Raw genomic sequence first — 14,513 nt, forward strand, 5'->3', positions numbered from 1 at the left:
CTAGAGAAACCCGATGCTTCACTAACAAATTACTCATAGACCAGCCCTGCAGCAGCACATGCCACCAGTGGCGCGCCCACGTAATGTAGGCAGGATTTCGTATTTGAATTTTCCTAAACTGAGTCCTTCAAGTCTATACATCATTGCCTGAGAATGCCAATTTTGTAACTTCTTAAATTTGTCGGCACTGTGAAGAGGGACGGGGCGGGGCACGGAATGGGAGGTGGTGGGGACCAAGCTGGGAAGAGGTCTCATTCTGGTTAGCTGTCACTGCATAACAAACCATTCTGAAGCTCGGTGGCTTAAAAGAGCAACCATCATTTATTTTTTTCTCATCAATCTGCAGTTTGGGCAGGACTCAGTGGGGATTGCTCATCTTTGCTCTTGGCAACTCTGTCCGAGGGGGTGGGGCAGCTGGAGAACCTGCTTCCAAGTCACCTTGCTTGTAGGGCTAGCAAGTTGGTCCAGCTGGAAGATAAAAGATAAAAGAAGATAAAAGGGGAGCTGGCCAGCGACGTCAAGCTGGGGGCCTCTCAATGGGCAACATGGCCTTTCTCACACCATGATGGCCCATTTCCAAGGGCAAGCACCCCAGCAGGGCAGGGGGGCATTTTCCGCGTCTAGCCTTAGAGTCCCAAGGGGTTGCTTCAGCCATCTGCTATTTACCAAAACAGTCACAGAGTCCATCCAATTTCAATTCCAAGGTAGGGGACATAGACCCCGCAACTTAGTGGGAGAAGTAACGAAGTCAGATTGTAAGAAGAATGAGGAGGATAGAATCTATTGTCAAAGCCATCTTTGGAAAATACAGTCTAGCACTATTACAAATCATAGTAAATTCAGGAGCAAAAGTGAAATTGACATGACTACCAAAACATATGCCATATTTTTGAAAGCACCTTCATAATCCTATCTAAAACCTCTGCAAGTATACCCTTCTCAGCTTCTTCCCTTAGATTTTTTAGTTTTTCATCATACTTCATCTTCAGCGCTTTTATTTTTCCCTCCCGTTCTTGCTGTGATTGATGAGCATATTCCATTTCTACCAGTTTAATTTCATTACTTAATTGATCAGTGTAGATTTTCTTCAGGACTTCTGCCTTTTGTTTCAGCTTTTCGTCTGTATCCCTGTAAATGGCATCAGAAAAGTAAGCCCCGACCTTGCTCCACACCATGTCCTCTATCAGCGCTATCAGCTCCAGCACTTGAGCTTCCCTCTCGGCTTCCGTGGCTTTATTGTTGAAGGCACAGTAGCGGTTCCCACATTCCTGGATGATGTTCCTGAGGGCTACATCTGCACCTGCTATATAGTCACTTAGGCTCTGACCCTCCAAGTTATCTTTGCGAGTGAACAAAATGATCATGTGCTTCAAGGCTGCCTTCCCAAAGACAGCCTTGATCAATGCCACGGTCTTCTGCTCTTCTTCTGTATAGCGGCCCAGCTGCAGAACCAGGAGGATGGCGTGCGGCCCGGGGCAGGAGTAGAGGACACAAAGGCTGATTTCCTTGCAGGTGGTTTCCAGGGTCTCCCTGGTGTCAAAGAGCCCCGGGGTGTCAACAACAAGAAGATTCCTCCCGTTCCATTCCTGGGATGCTTTTTGACACTCTTTGGTAACAGCGTGAGCAGCAATTCTGGATTCAAATTCTTTTCTCCCAAGGATGGTGTTTCCTGTTGCGCTCTTCCCATTTCCTGTTTTCCCTACCAGAACAATCCTCAGAGTCCTGTCGGGCAAGTGAGCCATGTCAGTATCACGAGGCTCCGGGGCTTAGGTATCCGCAGACCTTAAGGAAGGCAAGGAGAAGAAAAAGGGTCAATGGAAGTAAGTGGAAAACATTACCTCCTCTTTTCTCTTTTCTGTTCCTCGTTGAAAATGTGTAGTAGTCTACTATCCAAGTTGATCCCATAAAGACAGAAAGATGAAACAGTTCAATCACCATGGAAGCAATAATAAAATAGATAAAGAGTTTCCACACCAAAGAGTACCAGGTCCAGATGGTTTCATGGGGAACTCACTTCTACCCTTAAAGATCTAAGAATCTCCGTGCATCTTAAGCTATTCCTGATGATTTAAAAAGAAGGAAAACTTTTGATTCTTTCTATGACATAGGTATGATACTGATCCCGAAGACTAACACAGATTTCACCAATAAATAAAGCTACAGGCCTGTCTGATTTGTGAATACTAATACAAAATCCTAAATAAATTATTAGACAGTAAAAAGTAACACACCATGATTAAATGTGATTTATTTCAGAAATCCTAGGGTGCTTCAGTAGGAGAAAATGGGTTGTTACGACACATTCTCATGAATAGATTAAGAAGAAAAATACCTAGATGCAGAAAAAACATTTCGCCAAATGCAATACTAATTCGTGTTTAAAGCATTTCATAATTTGAGGTATTAGATACTTCTTTAATGTGATTTTATATACATATAAATTTAAAGTTTTTTGTCACCACTTATTTTCCACTGCAGCTAGAAGAGTTGATTATAAAATTCGTTTGGGGGGGCGCCTGGGTGGCTCAGTCGTTAAGCATCTGCTTTCGGCTCAGGTCATGATCCCAGGGTCCTGGGATCGAGCCCCGCATCGGGCTCCCTGCTCTGTGGGAAGCCCGCTTCTCCCTCTCCCACTCCCCCTGCTTGTGTTCCCTCTCTAGCTGTCTCTCTCTCTGTCAAATAAATAAAATCTTTAAGAAAAAAAACAAAATTCATTTGGATGAATGAAAAAGAAAATTATCCTGGACAATCAAGAAAGATAAGAACCATGAGGGAGGACAGGCTCTACCAGGTGACAAAGCATTGTAGCCTCTATAATTAAGGCGCTATGATGTCAGTGCATGAACAGAGAGTCAGAACAGTGAAACCAAACCAGAAAATTCAGAAACAGACCAAATTGATCATACTAGATTCACGAATATTCAATTCAATTATATTACGTTACATTTATATTCAATAAGGCAGCATCTCACATCAATGGCGGGAGGATGGGGGAAGACAGACTAATAACCAGCACTGAGATAACTATAAAACCATACAGAAAAACACAAAACTGCATCCACTTTCTTATGCCATTCAAATTCTAAATAGATTAGAAATCTAAATATAAAAAACAATCCATATAAATACTAGAAGAAATGTGGGTAAATTCTTTGTAACCTGGACTGGATAAAATATTTCTAAGATTTTAAAGAGAGTAAGGAAAAAGACTCATAAACTTGATTACATAAAAATCTAAAAGATAATGTGAGGCAAAGAACACTACAGACGTTAAAACACAAACGTCAAACTGAGGGAAAATTTTTTCAGCCAATATCAAAGAGGGTTAATTTTCCTACTATACAAAGAATAATGATGAATAAAAGAGAAAATTAGCCTATTATACAGAGAATTCCTAAAAGTAGAGAAACAAAAGACCAACAGCTTGATAGAAAATGGAGTAAGACATATGAATAAAGAGTTCAAAGGACAAAGTGTAAATGTCCCTTGAATATATTAAAAGATTATTAACACTCCCTCAAACTAGAGAAAAAGAAATCAAACATAGAAAAAACAAAATAACTAAATTAAGACAATTCAAATTACACCGAGATACTATTTCTCACCTACAGGTTTGGCAAAAATCGAAAAATTTGCTGGTATACTCTGTTGGGAAAGGTTTAGAGGAAATGAGTCCTCTTTGTTTTTTTAATATATTTTTATTAATTCGTTTGACGGAGAGAGACACAGCGAGAGAGGGAACACAAGCAGGGGGAGTGGGAGAGGGAGAAGCGGGCTTCCCGCGGAGCAGGGAGCCCGATGTGGGGCTCGATCCCAGGACCCTGGCATCGTGACCTGAGCCAAAGGCAGACGACTGAGCCACCCAGGTGCCCCAGTAGGTCCTCTTCTCCATGGATAATAGGAATGGAAAAACAGTCCAAAACCTACAGAGAAGAAGTTAGCATTATCTTGCAAAAGTACATGTGCATGTATCCTTGGAGTATTAGTCCCAATTTTAGGATATATGCCTGTATATGAGGACAGGCCTCCCCAAAATGTGCCACTTTGGCATGCTGATTATTTTAAATAGAAGTTACTAAAGAAACAGCCTGTGCAAGAAGGACACTCAGACCCTCCTCTGTCCCCCTGCAAGTTGGAAACTAACCTCCCATGTGAAGGATGCCCTCCCTGTCCCAGGAGCTAAAGAGACATCCTTACGACCAGAGATGGGAGATTTAGAGCCAAGAAGGTTGCACAGACAACTCTTGTTACTTTTTACTCATTTACTACCACAGCCCAAAGTTTATTTAGAATTCCTTACTAATTGAAGCTCCCAAAGTTAAGTTTTCTTTGTTTTGTCAATTCCTCCCAGATTCATTGTCTCTTGGTCTAAAAAGCATAAAAACTGCCTGGCTTGGTCATTTCTTTTGGTCTCAATTTCCTTACTGGCCTTCTTGCACACTCTGTTTTTTTTCTCCTCTTAATCTGCCTCAAGTAAATGTCATTCTTAGTCCAGCTGGAGGACCTTGAAGGGTAGAGGACCAATTTTTCCTTCCCTACATCCCAAAGCTACGCTGACAAAAATACAGGGAAAAGAACATGCATAAGTCTATTCACTGCATCACTATTTATAATAGCAAAAGAAAAGACCAAAAATCTATCAAATGCCCATAAATAGGGGACTGGTTGAATAAACTAAGGTATAGTCACACCGTGAAGTGTAGAGGGCAGTGACAACTACCTCTATATGTCCGTATGGAGAGATCTCCAGGATATTTCATTAGGGAAAACAGGCAAAGCGAAGAAAAAAAAAAAAATGCACGGTTTACTACCATTTCTCTAATAAGGAGGAACATGAAGTATATGTATAAACTATAATATACATATTTCATGTACATGAAAAAGCAATGGCAGGAAAATCTGAAAAGTAAACAAAGAAGCTTCTTTGATGGGGATGGGAAGAGCAGGGTGGAGGGGACATGGGTAGAAGCTGGAAACTACACTTCTTTAAATATACTTAGATTTCACAGATTTGATTGTTTTATGTTACGTTAATCACCATACATTACATCATTAGTTTTTGATGTAGTGTTCCATGATTCGTTGTTTGTGTATAACACCCAGTGCTCCATGCAGCATGTACAGGTATTCCCTGCTTCTTTAAAGTTTGAATTACTTGGATACCTGGGGGGCTCAGTCGGTTAAGCATCTGCCTTCAGCTCAGGTCATGATCCCAGGGTCCTGAAATCAGGCCCCACATCGGGCTCTGGCCCTACACTGGGCTCCGGCCCCATACTGGGCTCCCTGCTCTGGGGGAGCCTGCTTCTCCCTCTCTCTCTGCTGCTTCCCCTGCTTGTGCTCTCTGTCTCTCTGTCAAATAAATAAATAAATAAATCTTTTTAAAAATTTAAAAAACAAAGTTCGAATTACATCACTTTGCTTTTATGAAACACCTACACGTGGACCTGTTTTTGCTAGCCAAAGTAAATTCGAAGAGGATTTTCATTTTTACAAAAAATGCTGAAAGCAAAAACGGTGTTCAGCGTCTGTTTTCCATTTAGATGAACCACTTGAGAGGCAGCACACATCTTGGGCCGTGAGAATGATGCTGCCAAGCCCCTTCCCTAGGAAGCCCACACAGCATCTCAGCATCCAGCTGCCAGAGCTTTGAACCATGTGAGCACGTGGGCTTTACCTCAATTGATTCTGTGCATTTGTTAGCAAGTTGTGTCTAAAGCCATCAGAAATGCATAAGGGAGGTGGTCTTGGGGGGATCTGGGAATACCCCAAATTTTTTTCCATATAAATTAATGGAAATTGTTTCTCTGCATTTTGGTTTATGAAAGATTTTATAGGAGCATTCTGCTTTCAGACAGTAGGGGAAACCTGTAAATAGTTTATATAATTATACAACAAAACCTTTATCTTAAAATACTAGTAAGGGGCACCTGGGTGGCTCAGTTGGTTAGGCATCCAACTCTTGATCTCAGCTCAGGTCTTAATCTCAGGGTCATGAGTTCAGGCCCCACAATAGGCTCCAGCGTGGAGCCTACTTTAAATAAATAAATAAATATATATATATTTTTAAATACTCGTAAAAATAAAAAGCAAATGACACATATAGTATTTGGTGTGATGGATAAACCACATAAAAATTGGCCAAAGAAACTTGAGAATGCAGTAATTTCATTGTCCATCCATAGTGGAATATACCATGAGGCCAAAAAGGGAAAGAAACCTGCCAAAAATAATCTGAAATTGTTTTCAGGAATCCTATCTTGTTCTTAGCTGTGTGTGTGTGTGTGTGTGTGTGTGTGTGTGTGTGTGTGTGTGTGTGTGTGTGTGTTTAAAGGCCAGTGACAAGCCCAGTGGCAAAGAGCATCCTGAGTGCCCACACTGTGCTCTTCAACTGCCATTTCCCACTAAAAACATTAGGACTCTTAGGAAAAAAGTACTGATCGCAGGTCTGGGCTAGGAAATGTGCAAGTGGATCCTAGGCTGTCTCGTCATACTATAAAGCAAGGATGCTATCAAAAATTACTCAGACCATGGGGCGCCTGGTTGGCTCAGTTGGCAGAGCACGCAATTTTGATCTCGGGGTCATACTGGGTGTAGAGATTACTTTAAAAAATTACTCGAGGGGCGCCTGTGTAGCTCAGTCTTTAGGCGTCTGCCTTCGGCTCAGGACATGGTCCCAGGGTCCTGGGATCGAGCCCCGCATCGGGCTCCCTGCTCGGCGGGAAGCCTGCCTCTCTCTCTCCCACTCCCCCTGCTTGTGTTCCCGCTCTCGATGTGTCTCTCTCTGTCAAATAAATAAATAAATAAATAATCAATCTTTAAGAAAATATTAAAATTAAGAATTACTCAAATCTTATCAAAAGGACTAAAGAGTCAACTTGAAGAGGCTCTGACAGAGATGGGGCAATTTGATGATCCATAGAATAATATTTCCAATGGATTGAAATAGATCAAATATGTTGAAATCCACGAATTCATAACAATATCATCATGTTTAAAGAAGTCAGTTTTGCCTTTTGGGGAATGCTAGGAAATAAGTCCATCATTCTGAACACGGACAAATAAAGGGAAAGAATCAAGCATGCCTTTTGTGTTACATAACTGGACCTCATGGAAATGAAAGAACTGTTGAGGGGAAGTTCTTTTTATAGGGTTATTCCATCTAATAAATGAAGAAAGAATGATAGAATTAGAATATCATAATTTGTGACCCTTAATGAAACCATTTTACTCTAGGCTGTCATTAGTGTCTGCTAAATCACAGGGAGAGAGAGAAGCGAACATAATGTGCCTTCCGATGTATGTTTACAACGGCTACTATGAAATAGTCCCATCCAAAAAACGAGGAAAACCTTAATCTGATCAAGCCTCTCCTTAAATATAAATTCATACAAAACATTGAAAGTAGAAGAGCATGCTAAAGGACATCTTGAGGATTTAATCAAAAAAATGTATACTGTCCAACTCTGTTGGACAAAAGACTGCCCCTTTCTTAAACAACAACAACAAAAATTTCCCAGACAGAAACAGGAAGGTGGAAACTTTCACATTAAGCGAAACTCAAGAGATATCAAATAATTGCAATTTCTGAACCTTATTAGGATCTGATTTCCAAACAATTTTTAAAATTATGAGACCATTGGGGAATCTGAATACATCTGGTAATTTTTTTTAAGTTTCTAATTCCTTTTCAAAGTCTGAAAAAGTCACATTTTTAATGGACTTTATCTTTCAGACATACATACTCAAATTTTTACTGATAAAGTGATAGAGCGTCTGACATTTGCTTCAAAATAATCTGGGATGGGTGGGAGGGGCTTATAGATGAAACAAGATTTACACAAATTGGTAATTGTTGAAGGCACATGGAAGTTCTCGTTATCTTTGAATGAGTTAAAAATCTCCCACAACTGGGGATGCCTGGGTGGCTCAGTCCGTTTAAGCGTCTGCCTTCGGCTCAGGTCAGGACCCCAGGGCCTGGGTTTGAGCCCCACCTTCTGCTCCTTGCTCAGCGGGGAACCTGCTTCTCCCTCTCCCTCCCCTCTCCCTCTCCTTCTGCTTGCCCCTCCACCTGCTTGTGCTCTATCAAATACATAAATAAAATCTTAAAAAAAAAAGAAGTAAAAAAAATTTTCCCACAATAAAAAATTTAACTTCTTCGTAGTTTAGCAACTACCGAATGTATACTCTATACCAAGCACCCCGGTAAATAGGTTTTGTACATTCTCTTCTTTACTCCCCAAAATTACCTGCAAGGAAGCCCGTTTTCTTATTCTAATTTTTAAAAGTTTATTTATTTTTTATTTAAGTAATCTCTACACCCAACGTGGGGCACGAACTCACGATCCCCGAGATCAAAAGTCACACACAGGCTCTTCTGACTGAGCCAGACAGGCACCCCTATTCTAATTGTTTAAATGAGGAAATTGATGTGGCTCAGAAATGCTCAGAGACTTGCCCAAGGTCACAGTGCTAATAGGCATTGGGCAGAGGAGGGATCCAATTCAAAGTCTGTCTGACCACCATGTTCATGCGTAATAACCACTGCACACTATGGCCTCCTCCTGGTTCGCTCCTGGTCCTTGATTCTACATTTCCACTTACATTGAATCAGAAATAGATCGGGGGAGACCAAGGGAGATAGCACACACTCTTTTCAGAAACACTGAAGTGGTAGCAAGCCTGGAATTAGGGAAGGTAACAAAAGGGTTTCAGGCACACTGTGTCTGTAGAATAGCTACCTCTCCACCCCCATGGCACTCCCTCCTCACCTCATCTGCTACACTGCCAGTCACACAGCTGCGCCCCTTAAATGTTGCTGAGTCCTTCCTCAGTAAACTGATTTTGGCTTCCTGTGCCATTAGTGACTAAGGTACCCCTGGGAGATTAATGAAACCACATTCACACAAGGCTGGGATTCAGACCCTTTTTCAGGAAAAAGAGGGATTCGGACCCAGTGGTCTTTACATTGCCTTCCGGCCCTAAAGACCTACTTTGAGGACACTAATTTCCCACTAAGGGAAATGGATGGCTCGTCAGGCAGCACTCAATGTCTGTCACAACAGCAACTGCTGGAACGTGTGTTATTCAGCAAGTTTGTCCCGTAAATACGAGACAGGGCGACATTAGGCAAATCAGTCTCTTTATTCCCACCCTACCCTCCACCACTACCCCTCTGGCAGCATCCTCCTTGCTGGGCTGCTTGGCACAGTACCTGGTCCCCTCTCAGACCAGAGTCCACCCCCATGCATAGCCCTGTGTCCCGCTGCATCTCACAGCTCCATCGCTCTGAGGCCAGGCTCACCTTTGGAAGAGCTGATGAGTTCTCAGGTTTTTTCCAAAGAAGCTGTTTGAGCTGGTGCTTTTGCTGTAACTGTAAGGAAAAAGTGTTTGTACCCTTTGAAACCTCTGAGCCAGGAAGTTCTGATTGGGTGGAGCTAGTGAAGGAAGAGTTTGCCTTTAAAGAGACAGAAATATTGCCCCATAATTTGGGGGCTGCTTTAGTTTTGCCAAGTTGAAACCTTTTTCTCCGTGTGCCTGTTTTCACACCAAAATTTCCAAAGCTATATTTGTTGTGTGGGGTTATAGTGGTGGATCAAAAGGCCCTTATTAAATGACCCAAATCATGCACACACAGCCAGCCACAGTGTCTGATCATCTTCCCCAGATAGAGTGGGAGACTTTCGGGTGATTCTGGGAAGAAGGAACTCATATATGCGGCTTTGTGTTTCCAAATTTAGAGCCTGGGGATACTACCCAGGGATTGTCTGATATGGGTTTTTATTATAGTCTTTCATGAAGGTCTCAAGTTACTCATTCAATGGGATACCACCTCACACCCGTCAGAATGGCTAAAATTTAACAAGTCAGGAAACGACAGATGTTGGCGGGGATGCGGAGAAAGGGGACCCCTCCTACACTGTTGGTGGGAATGCAAGCTGGAGCAACCCCTCTGGAAAACAGTATGGAGGTTCCTCAAACAGTTGAAAACAGAGCTACCCTACGACCCAGCAATTGCACTGCTCGGTATTTACCCCAAAGATACAAATGTAGTGATCTGAAGGGGTACACGCACCCCAATGTTTATAACAGCAATGTCCACAATAGCCAAACTATGGAAAGAGCCAAGATGTCCATCGACAGATGAGTGGATAAAGATGTGGTGTATATATACAATGGAATATTATGCAACCATCAAAAAAGCACCGAAATCTTGCCATTTGCAATGACGTGGATGGAACTAGAGGGTATTATGCTAAGCGAAATAAGTCAATCAGAGAAAGACAATTATCATATGATCTCACGGATATGAGGAAATCCTAATCTCAGGAAACAAACTGAGGGGTGGGGGGTGGGAGGGTTGGGGTGGCTGGGTGATGGACATTGGGGAGGGTATGTGCTATGGTGAGTGCTGTGAAGCATATAACACTGATGAATCACAGACCTGTACCTCTGAAACAAATAATACGTTATATATTTAAAAAAAAAAAAAGAAGAAGATAGTAGGAAGGGAAACATGAAGGGGGGTGAAATCGGAGGGGGAGACAAGCCATGAGAGACTATGGGCTCTGAGACACAAACTTAGGGTTCTAGAGGGGAGGGAGTGGGGAGATGGGTTAGCCCGGTGATGGGTATGAAGGAGAGCATGTCGTGAATGGAGCACTGGGTGTTATAGCAGACAATGAATCATGGAACACGACATCAAAAACTAATGATGTTATGTACGGTGACTAACATAACATAATAAAATAAAATTTAAAAAATAAATAAATAAAATGGAGCACCTACTTCAGGGCGTTGTTTGAAACTAAATAAACTAGTACATGTGGTACTGTTAGATCGGCACTTGGATCACAGTGATCACTAAGTGTTAAGTAAAAGTAGGGACAAAAGCCCTGATGCTAGTCCCGGGTCCGCGATTATCCTCCAACAGCTGGCTTACGGTAGGATTTCACATCGTAGGGGTCTGCATCCGTCAGCTTGGGCTGCCGTAACACCACAGCCTGGGGCCTTAAGCAACAGGCATTTATCTCCCACAGTTCTGGAGGCTGGGAAGCCCAAGGTCAATGCGCCAGCCAAGCCGTTTCCCTGGGGAGGATCCACTTCCTGGCTTGCAGACGGCCCCTTCTCACTGTGTGCACACCGGGTGGCATGAGGAGTCGGCTCTCTGCTATCCCTTCCTACAAGGATCCCATCATGAGGACCCCACAGTCATGACCTCATGGACACCTAATTACCTCCAAAACTCCTTATCCCAAATACCGTCACCTTGAGGGTTAGGGATTCAACATATGAATTTGGGGGACAGGGACACAATTTAGTCCACAACAGTACCCGAATACATGAACAGAACTGAAGACCCTTCAGGGAGAGGAGAGCTTGGCAGATCCTTACTTCATGTTTTCTGTCCCTGCAGAGGGCCTGTCCTCACACCCGGAGAATGGCAGATATGAAAGTTCTAGGATTCTACTGACTTCTGGCCCAGCTTCTCATCCTCTGTCTATACATCTGAAAGTACTTCCTTCCTACATCTTCAAGAAATAAAAATCACAAACTTCTGCCAGGAACACCACTTCCTTTGGCCAGAGATCAATCTGGGGACAGACACAGGGCTTGATCCAGTTTGTCATTTAGCAAGAAGGTCAAACAGATCATGGGTGAGGAAAGCGGCCGGGGATATTGGAGCCAGCTATCTTGTCACCAAATAAAATTAGTTAACTCCCCTTTCTAAGAATCCCCTTTAAGTGAATTGTTAGCTATCTCTCAAGCTTTCTGGGTTCTCCCCACTCACTCCTCCCCCAAAGGGCACTGCCTGAGAAAGAAGACTCAGCACCTCCACAGCCTGTCTACCGGGGCGAGGGACCTGGACTATCTCTATCCCTGCACTTATACGTCTTTAAGGAAATGGTCTTCCGGCTCCAAGGACTGGCAAGAAGAGCTGCCTCCGGCAGTCTGAGGTCAGCCTTGTCACAAAAGACATACAGGTGTTAGGTGTGCCAGTGTGCTTGGGGCTGGATCCCTCAAAGGAAACACTGATCAAAGCCTGGTGAAATACAGACCAGCCCCCTAGAAACTTTTGCTCTCTTCCACTCTGATATATTCGGTTATTCTAATAAACTAACCATGACCACTCAGTCCTGCTATCAAACAGGTCTCCATTTCCTTCTAAGCCTTGCCTGAAGGCTCTGCCCAAAGCTACTGTTCAGAATTTGTATCTTCAAAAGAGAAACACAGCCTCAGAGCTTCTGGGGAGGGGAGGACTGTAGGAGGTACTCCCAACTATTGTTACTCCAAGTAGACTCTTCAGAGCAGGTTTCCAAGATGGCAGCACTTAGTCAACGCTCAGACTGGGCCAGTGAGCAGAACCAGGACTGCTGAGACTCTCACTCTGGAAGCATATGTCCCTCATGAAATCAGACGACTGACTCAAGATCCAGCAGAGTGAGAATTAATTACGTAGGACTGAACGAATGGATTAAGGAAATTCATTGTGGTTATTTGTTTTGAATATTGATGGCATTATTTTCAATGTTCTACTTGTATGGATATACGAGGAAACCTGATTTCTTTCTCCTTAAACTACATCTAATCCACAATTTAGTAGACTATGAATTTGTCAACTGATATCAACCATTTTTTTTCAAACTTTTTTATACCAAACCAAATGAGTGAAAAATCGTTTTAATTGTAAAAAGTGAATTTAGAAAACATAAAGTTATTTTTTTTAAAGATTGTATTTATTTATTCATGAGAGACAGAGAGGCAGAGGGAGAAGCAGGCTCCCAAGGAGCAGGGAGCCCGATGTGGGACTCGATCCCAGGACTCTGGGATCGTGACCTGAGCCGAAGGCAGACGCTTAACCATCTGAGCCACCCAGGCGCCCGAAAACATAAAGTTATTAAAATAATAAAATCAAGGCAAAATCCACCTAGTCACAAGACTAACATTAAGGGACTATTTTGTTTTTATTTTTGGTTTTTTTGCCTATTAAATTAGTGATTTATTTTTATTTTTACTATTTTATTATTATTAACATATAATGTATTATTTGTTTCAGGGATATAGGTATGTGATTCCTTAGTCTTACACAATACACAGCGCTCACCAAACTACATACCCTCCCCAATGTCCATCACCCAGCCACCCAATCGCCTCACCCCCCCCCAACCGTTTTAAAATGTTATCTGATCTTCACTTACCCTCAGCATTTCCCAAACAAATGCTTCTGCTGAGACTCGTTCACTTTGATGATGATAGAATCATTTGTATAGAGTCAGTAAAAATCTCTCATTTTACAAAGATACAATTGGAAAAACCAATTCTGCATGAAGATCATATGTACAGTGTGGTTTTTTTTTTAAGTGGAGGAGGGGCAGAGGGAGGGGGAGAGAGAGAATCCTAAGCAGACTCCACATCCAGGGTGGAGCCCGTTGTGGGGCTCAATCTCAAGACCCCAGAGATCATGACCTGAGCCGAAATCAAGAGTCAGATGCTTAACTGACTGAGCCACCCAGGGACCCCTACAAGTGTGATATCTGAGAGTGATTTTTATTTAACCAAGGACAACCAGACCACTACTAAGGAGCAATGGTTGGTGTTGTATACGGAGCAAATGCCTACAAAACCTTCCCAAGAAAACATGACATCTGACTTCCAGGATCCCTGTCTCTCAGGAAATAAAGTCCACTCCCTGGCAGTTCAGAAAACTTGGCAAATTTTGGAGATCTCAAAAAAAAAAAAAAAGAAAATTCACGGAGATGGATAGGCACAGCATGCCAATTTTATTGGAGAAAGTGTCTGGGTCTCGGTTTCCTACCCTTGGACAGAAGAATGAGAGAGGCTTTGAAAAGTCTGACTCAAGATGCATTTTGAAAATTTCCAAAAGAAGTCTGTTCTTTGGAATTAATAGCTGCTTAATACTGTTAGGCTGAGCAAATTCAAGGAGGTTTTTCCAGTTAAGGTTCCTGCTGCATCCATGGAAGTCATCAGGCCATGCGTAATACAGCCAATCTTCTGGGACCAACAATAATTGTTGGAGACTGTTTATGATCACAAAGTAGACAACACCATTAAAATGGTCCACAATTTAGAAATAGGTAAGAGAGATTACTGAGTGTTCTTTCATTCTGTGTGATGCTGTGCTTCCTTCACTATGCTCTGAGATACTTTACAACTCTATAAGGAAAGAGAGGTATTTTGCATATTTCTGCCTTATAGATATGCAAATAATTTTCTGTCTAGTAGAAAGTGTAACTCAGAAGTTACATTTTACAATTCTCTTGGAGAGTCAACCCTAGATTCTCAAATGAACTTTGAACCAATTATAATATCCTACCGGTTCCCTCATTAACCAAGGAGGCGAGCAAAATCTTTGTTTATACTTGCACAAGAGTCCGTGATTTTGCCTTTTTTTGTTTTTTTAAAGTAGGCTCCACACCCAACATAGAGACCTACGTCATGACCCTAAGATCAAGACCCAAGCTGAGATCAAGAGTCAGCCTCTCAGTTGACTTAGC

General features: G+C 42.3%; 1 protein-coding gene across 1 annotated transcript; it reads right to left on the minus strand.

Moving 5' to 3' along the window:
* Positions 1–302: 302 nt before the first annotated feature.
* Positions 303–9,409, minus strand: LOC148162573 (GTPase IMAP family member 7-like). Its single transcript, XM_088018409.1, has 2 exons — positions 9,302–9,409; positions 303–1,782 (listed from the first exon to the last, which is right to left on the minus strand). The coding sequence occupies exon 2, from the start codon at positions 1,740–1,742 to the stop codon at positions 867–869; it is 876 nt and encodes a 291-aa protein (XP_087874535.1). The 5' UTR covers positions 1,743–1,782; positions 9,302–9,409; the 3' UTR covers positions 303–866.
* Between the last annotated feature and the right edge of the window lie 5,104 nt (positions 9,410–14,513).

The sequence above is a fragment of the Eumetopias jubatus genome, unplaced genomic scaffold (assembly GCF_037043125.1).
Source record: "Eumetopias jubatus isolate StellerSeaLion01/CBP00866 unplaced genomic scaffold, mEumJub1_p1.0 scaffold_14, whole genome shotgun sequence".
Taxonomy (NCBI): domain Eukaryota; kingdom Metazoa; phylum Chordata; class Mammalia; order Carnivora; family Otariidae; genus Eumetopias; species Eumetopias jubatus.

Excerpts from the sequence above, each read along its gene's own strand:
- LOC148162573 (XM_088018409.1), bottom strand. The coding sequence starts at position 1,742 with ATGGCTCACTTGCCCGACAGGACTCTGAGGATTGTTCTGGTAGGGAAA.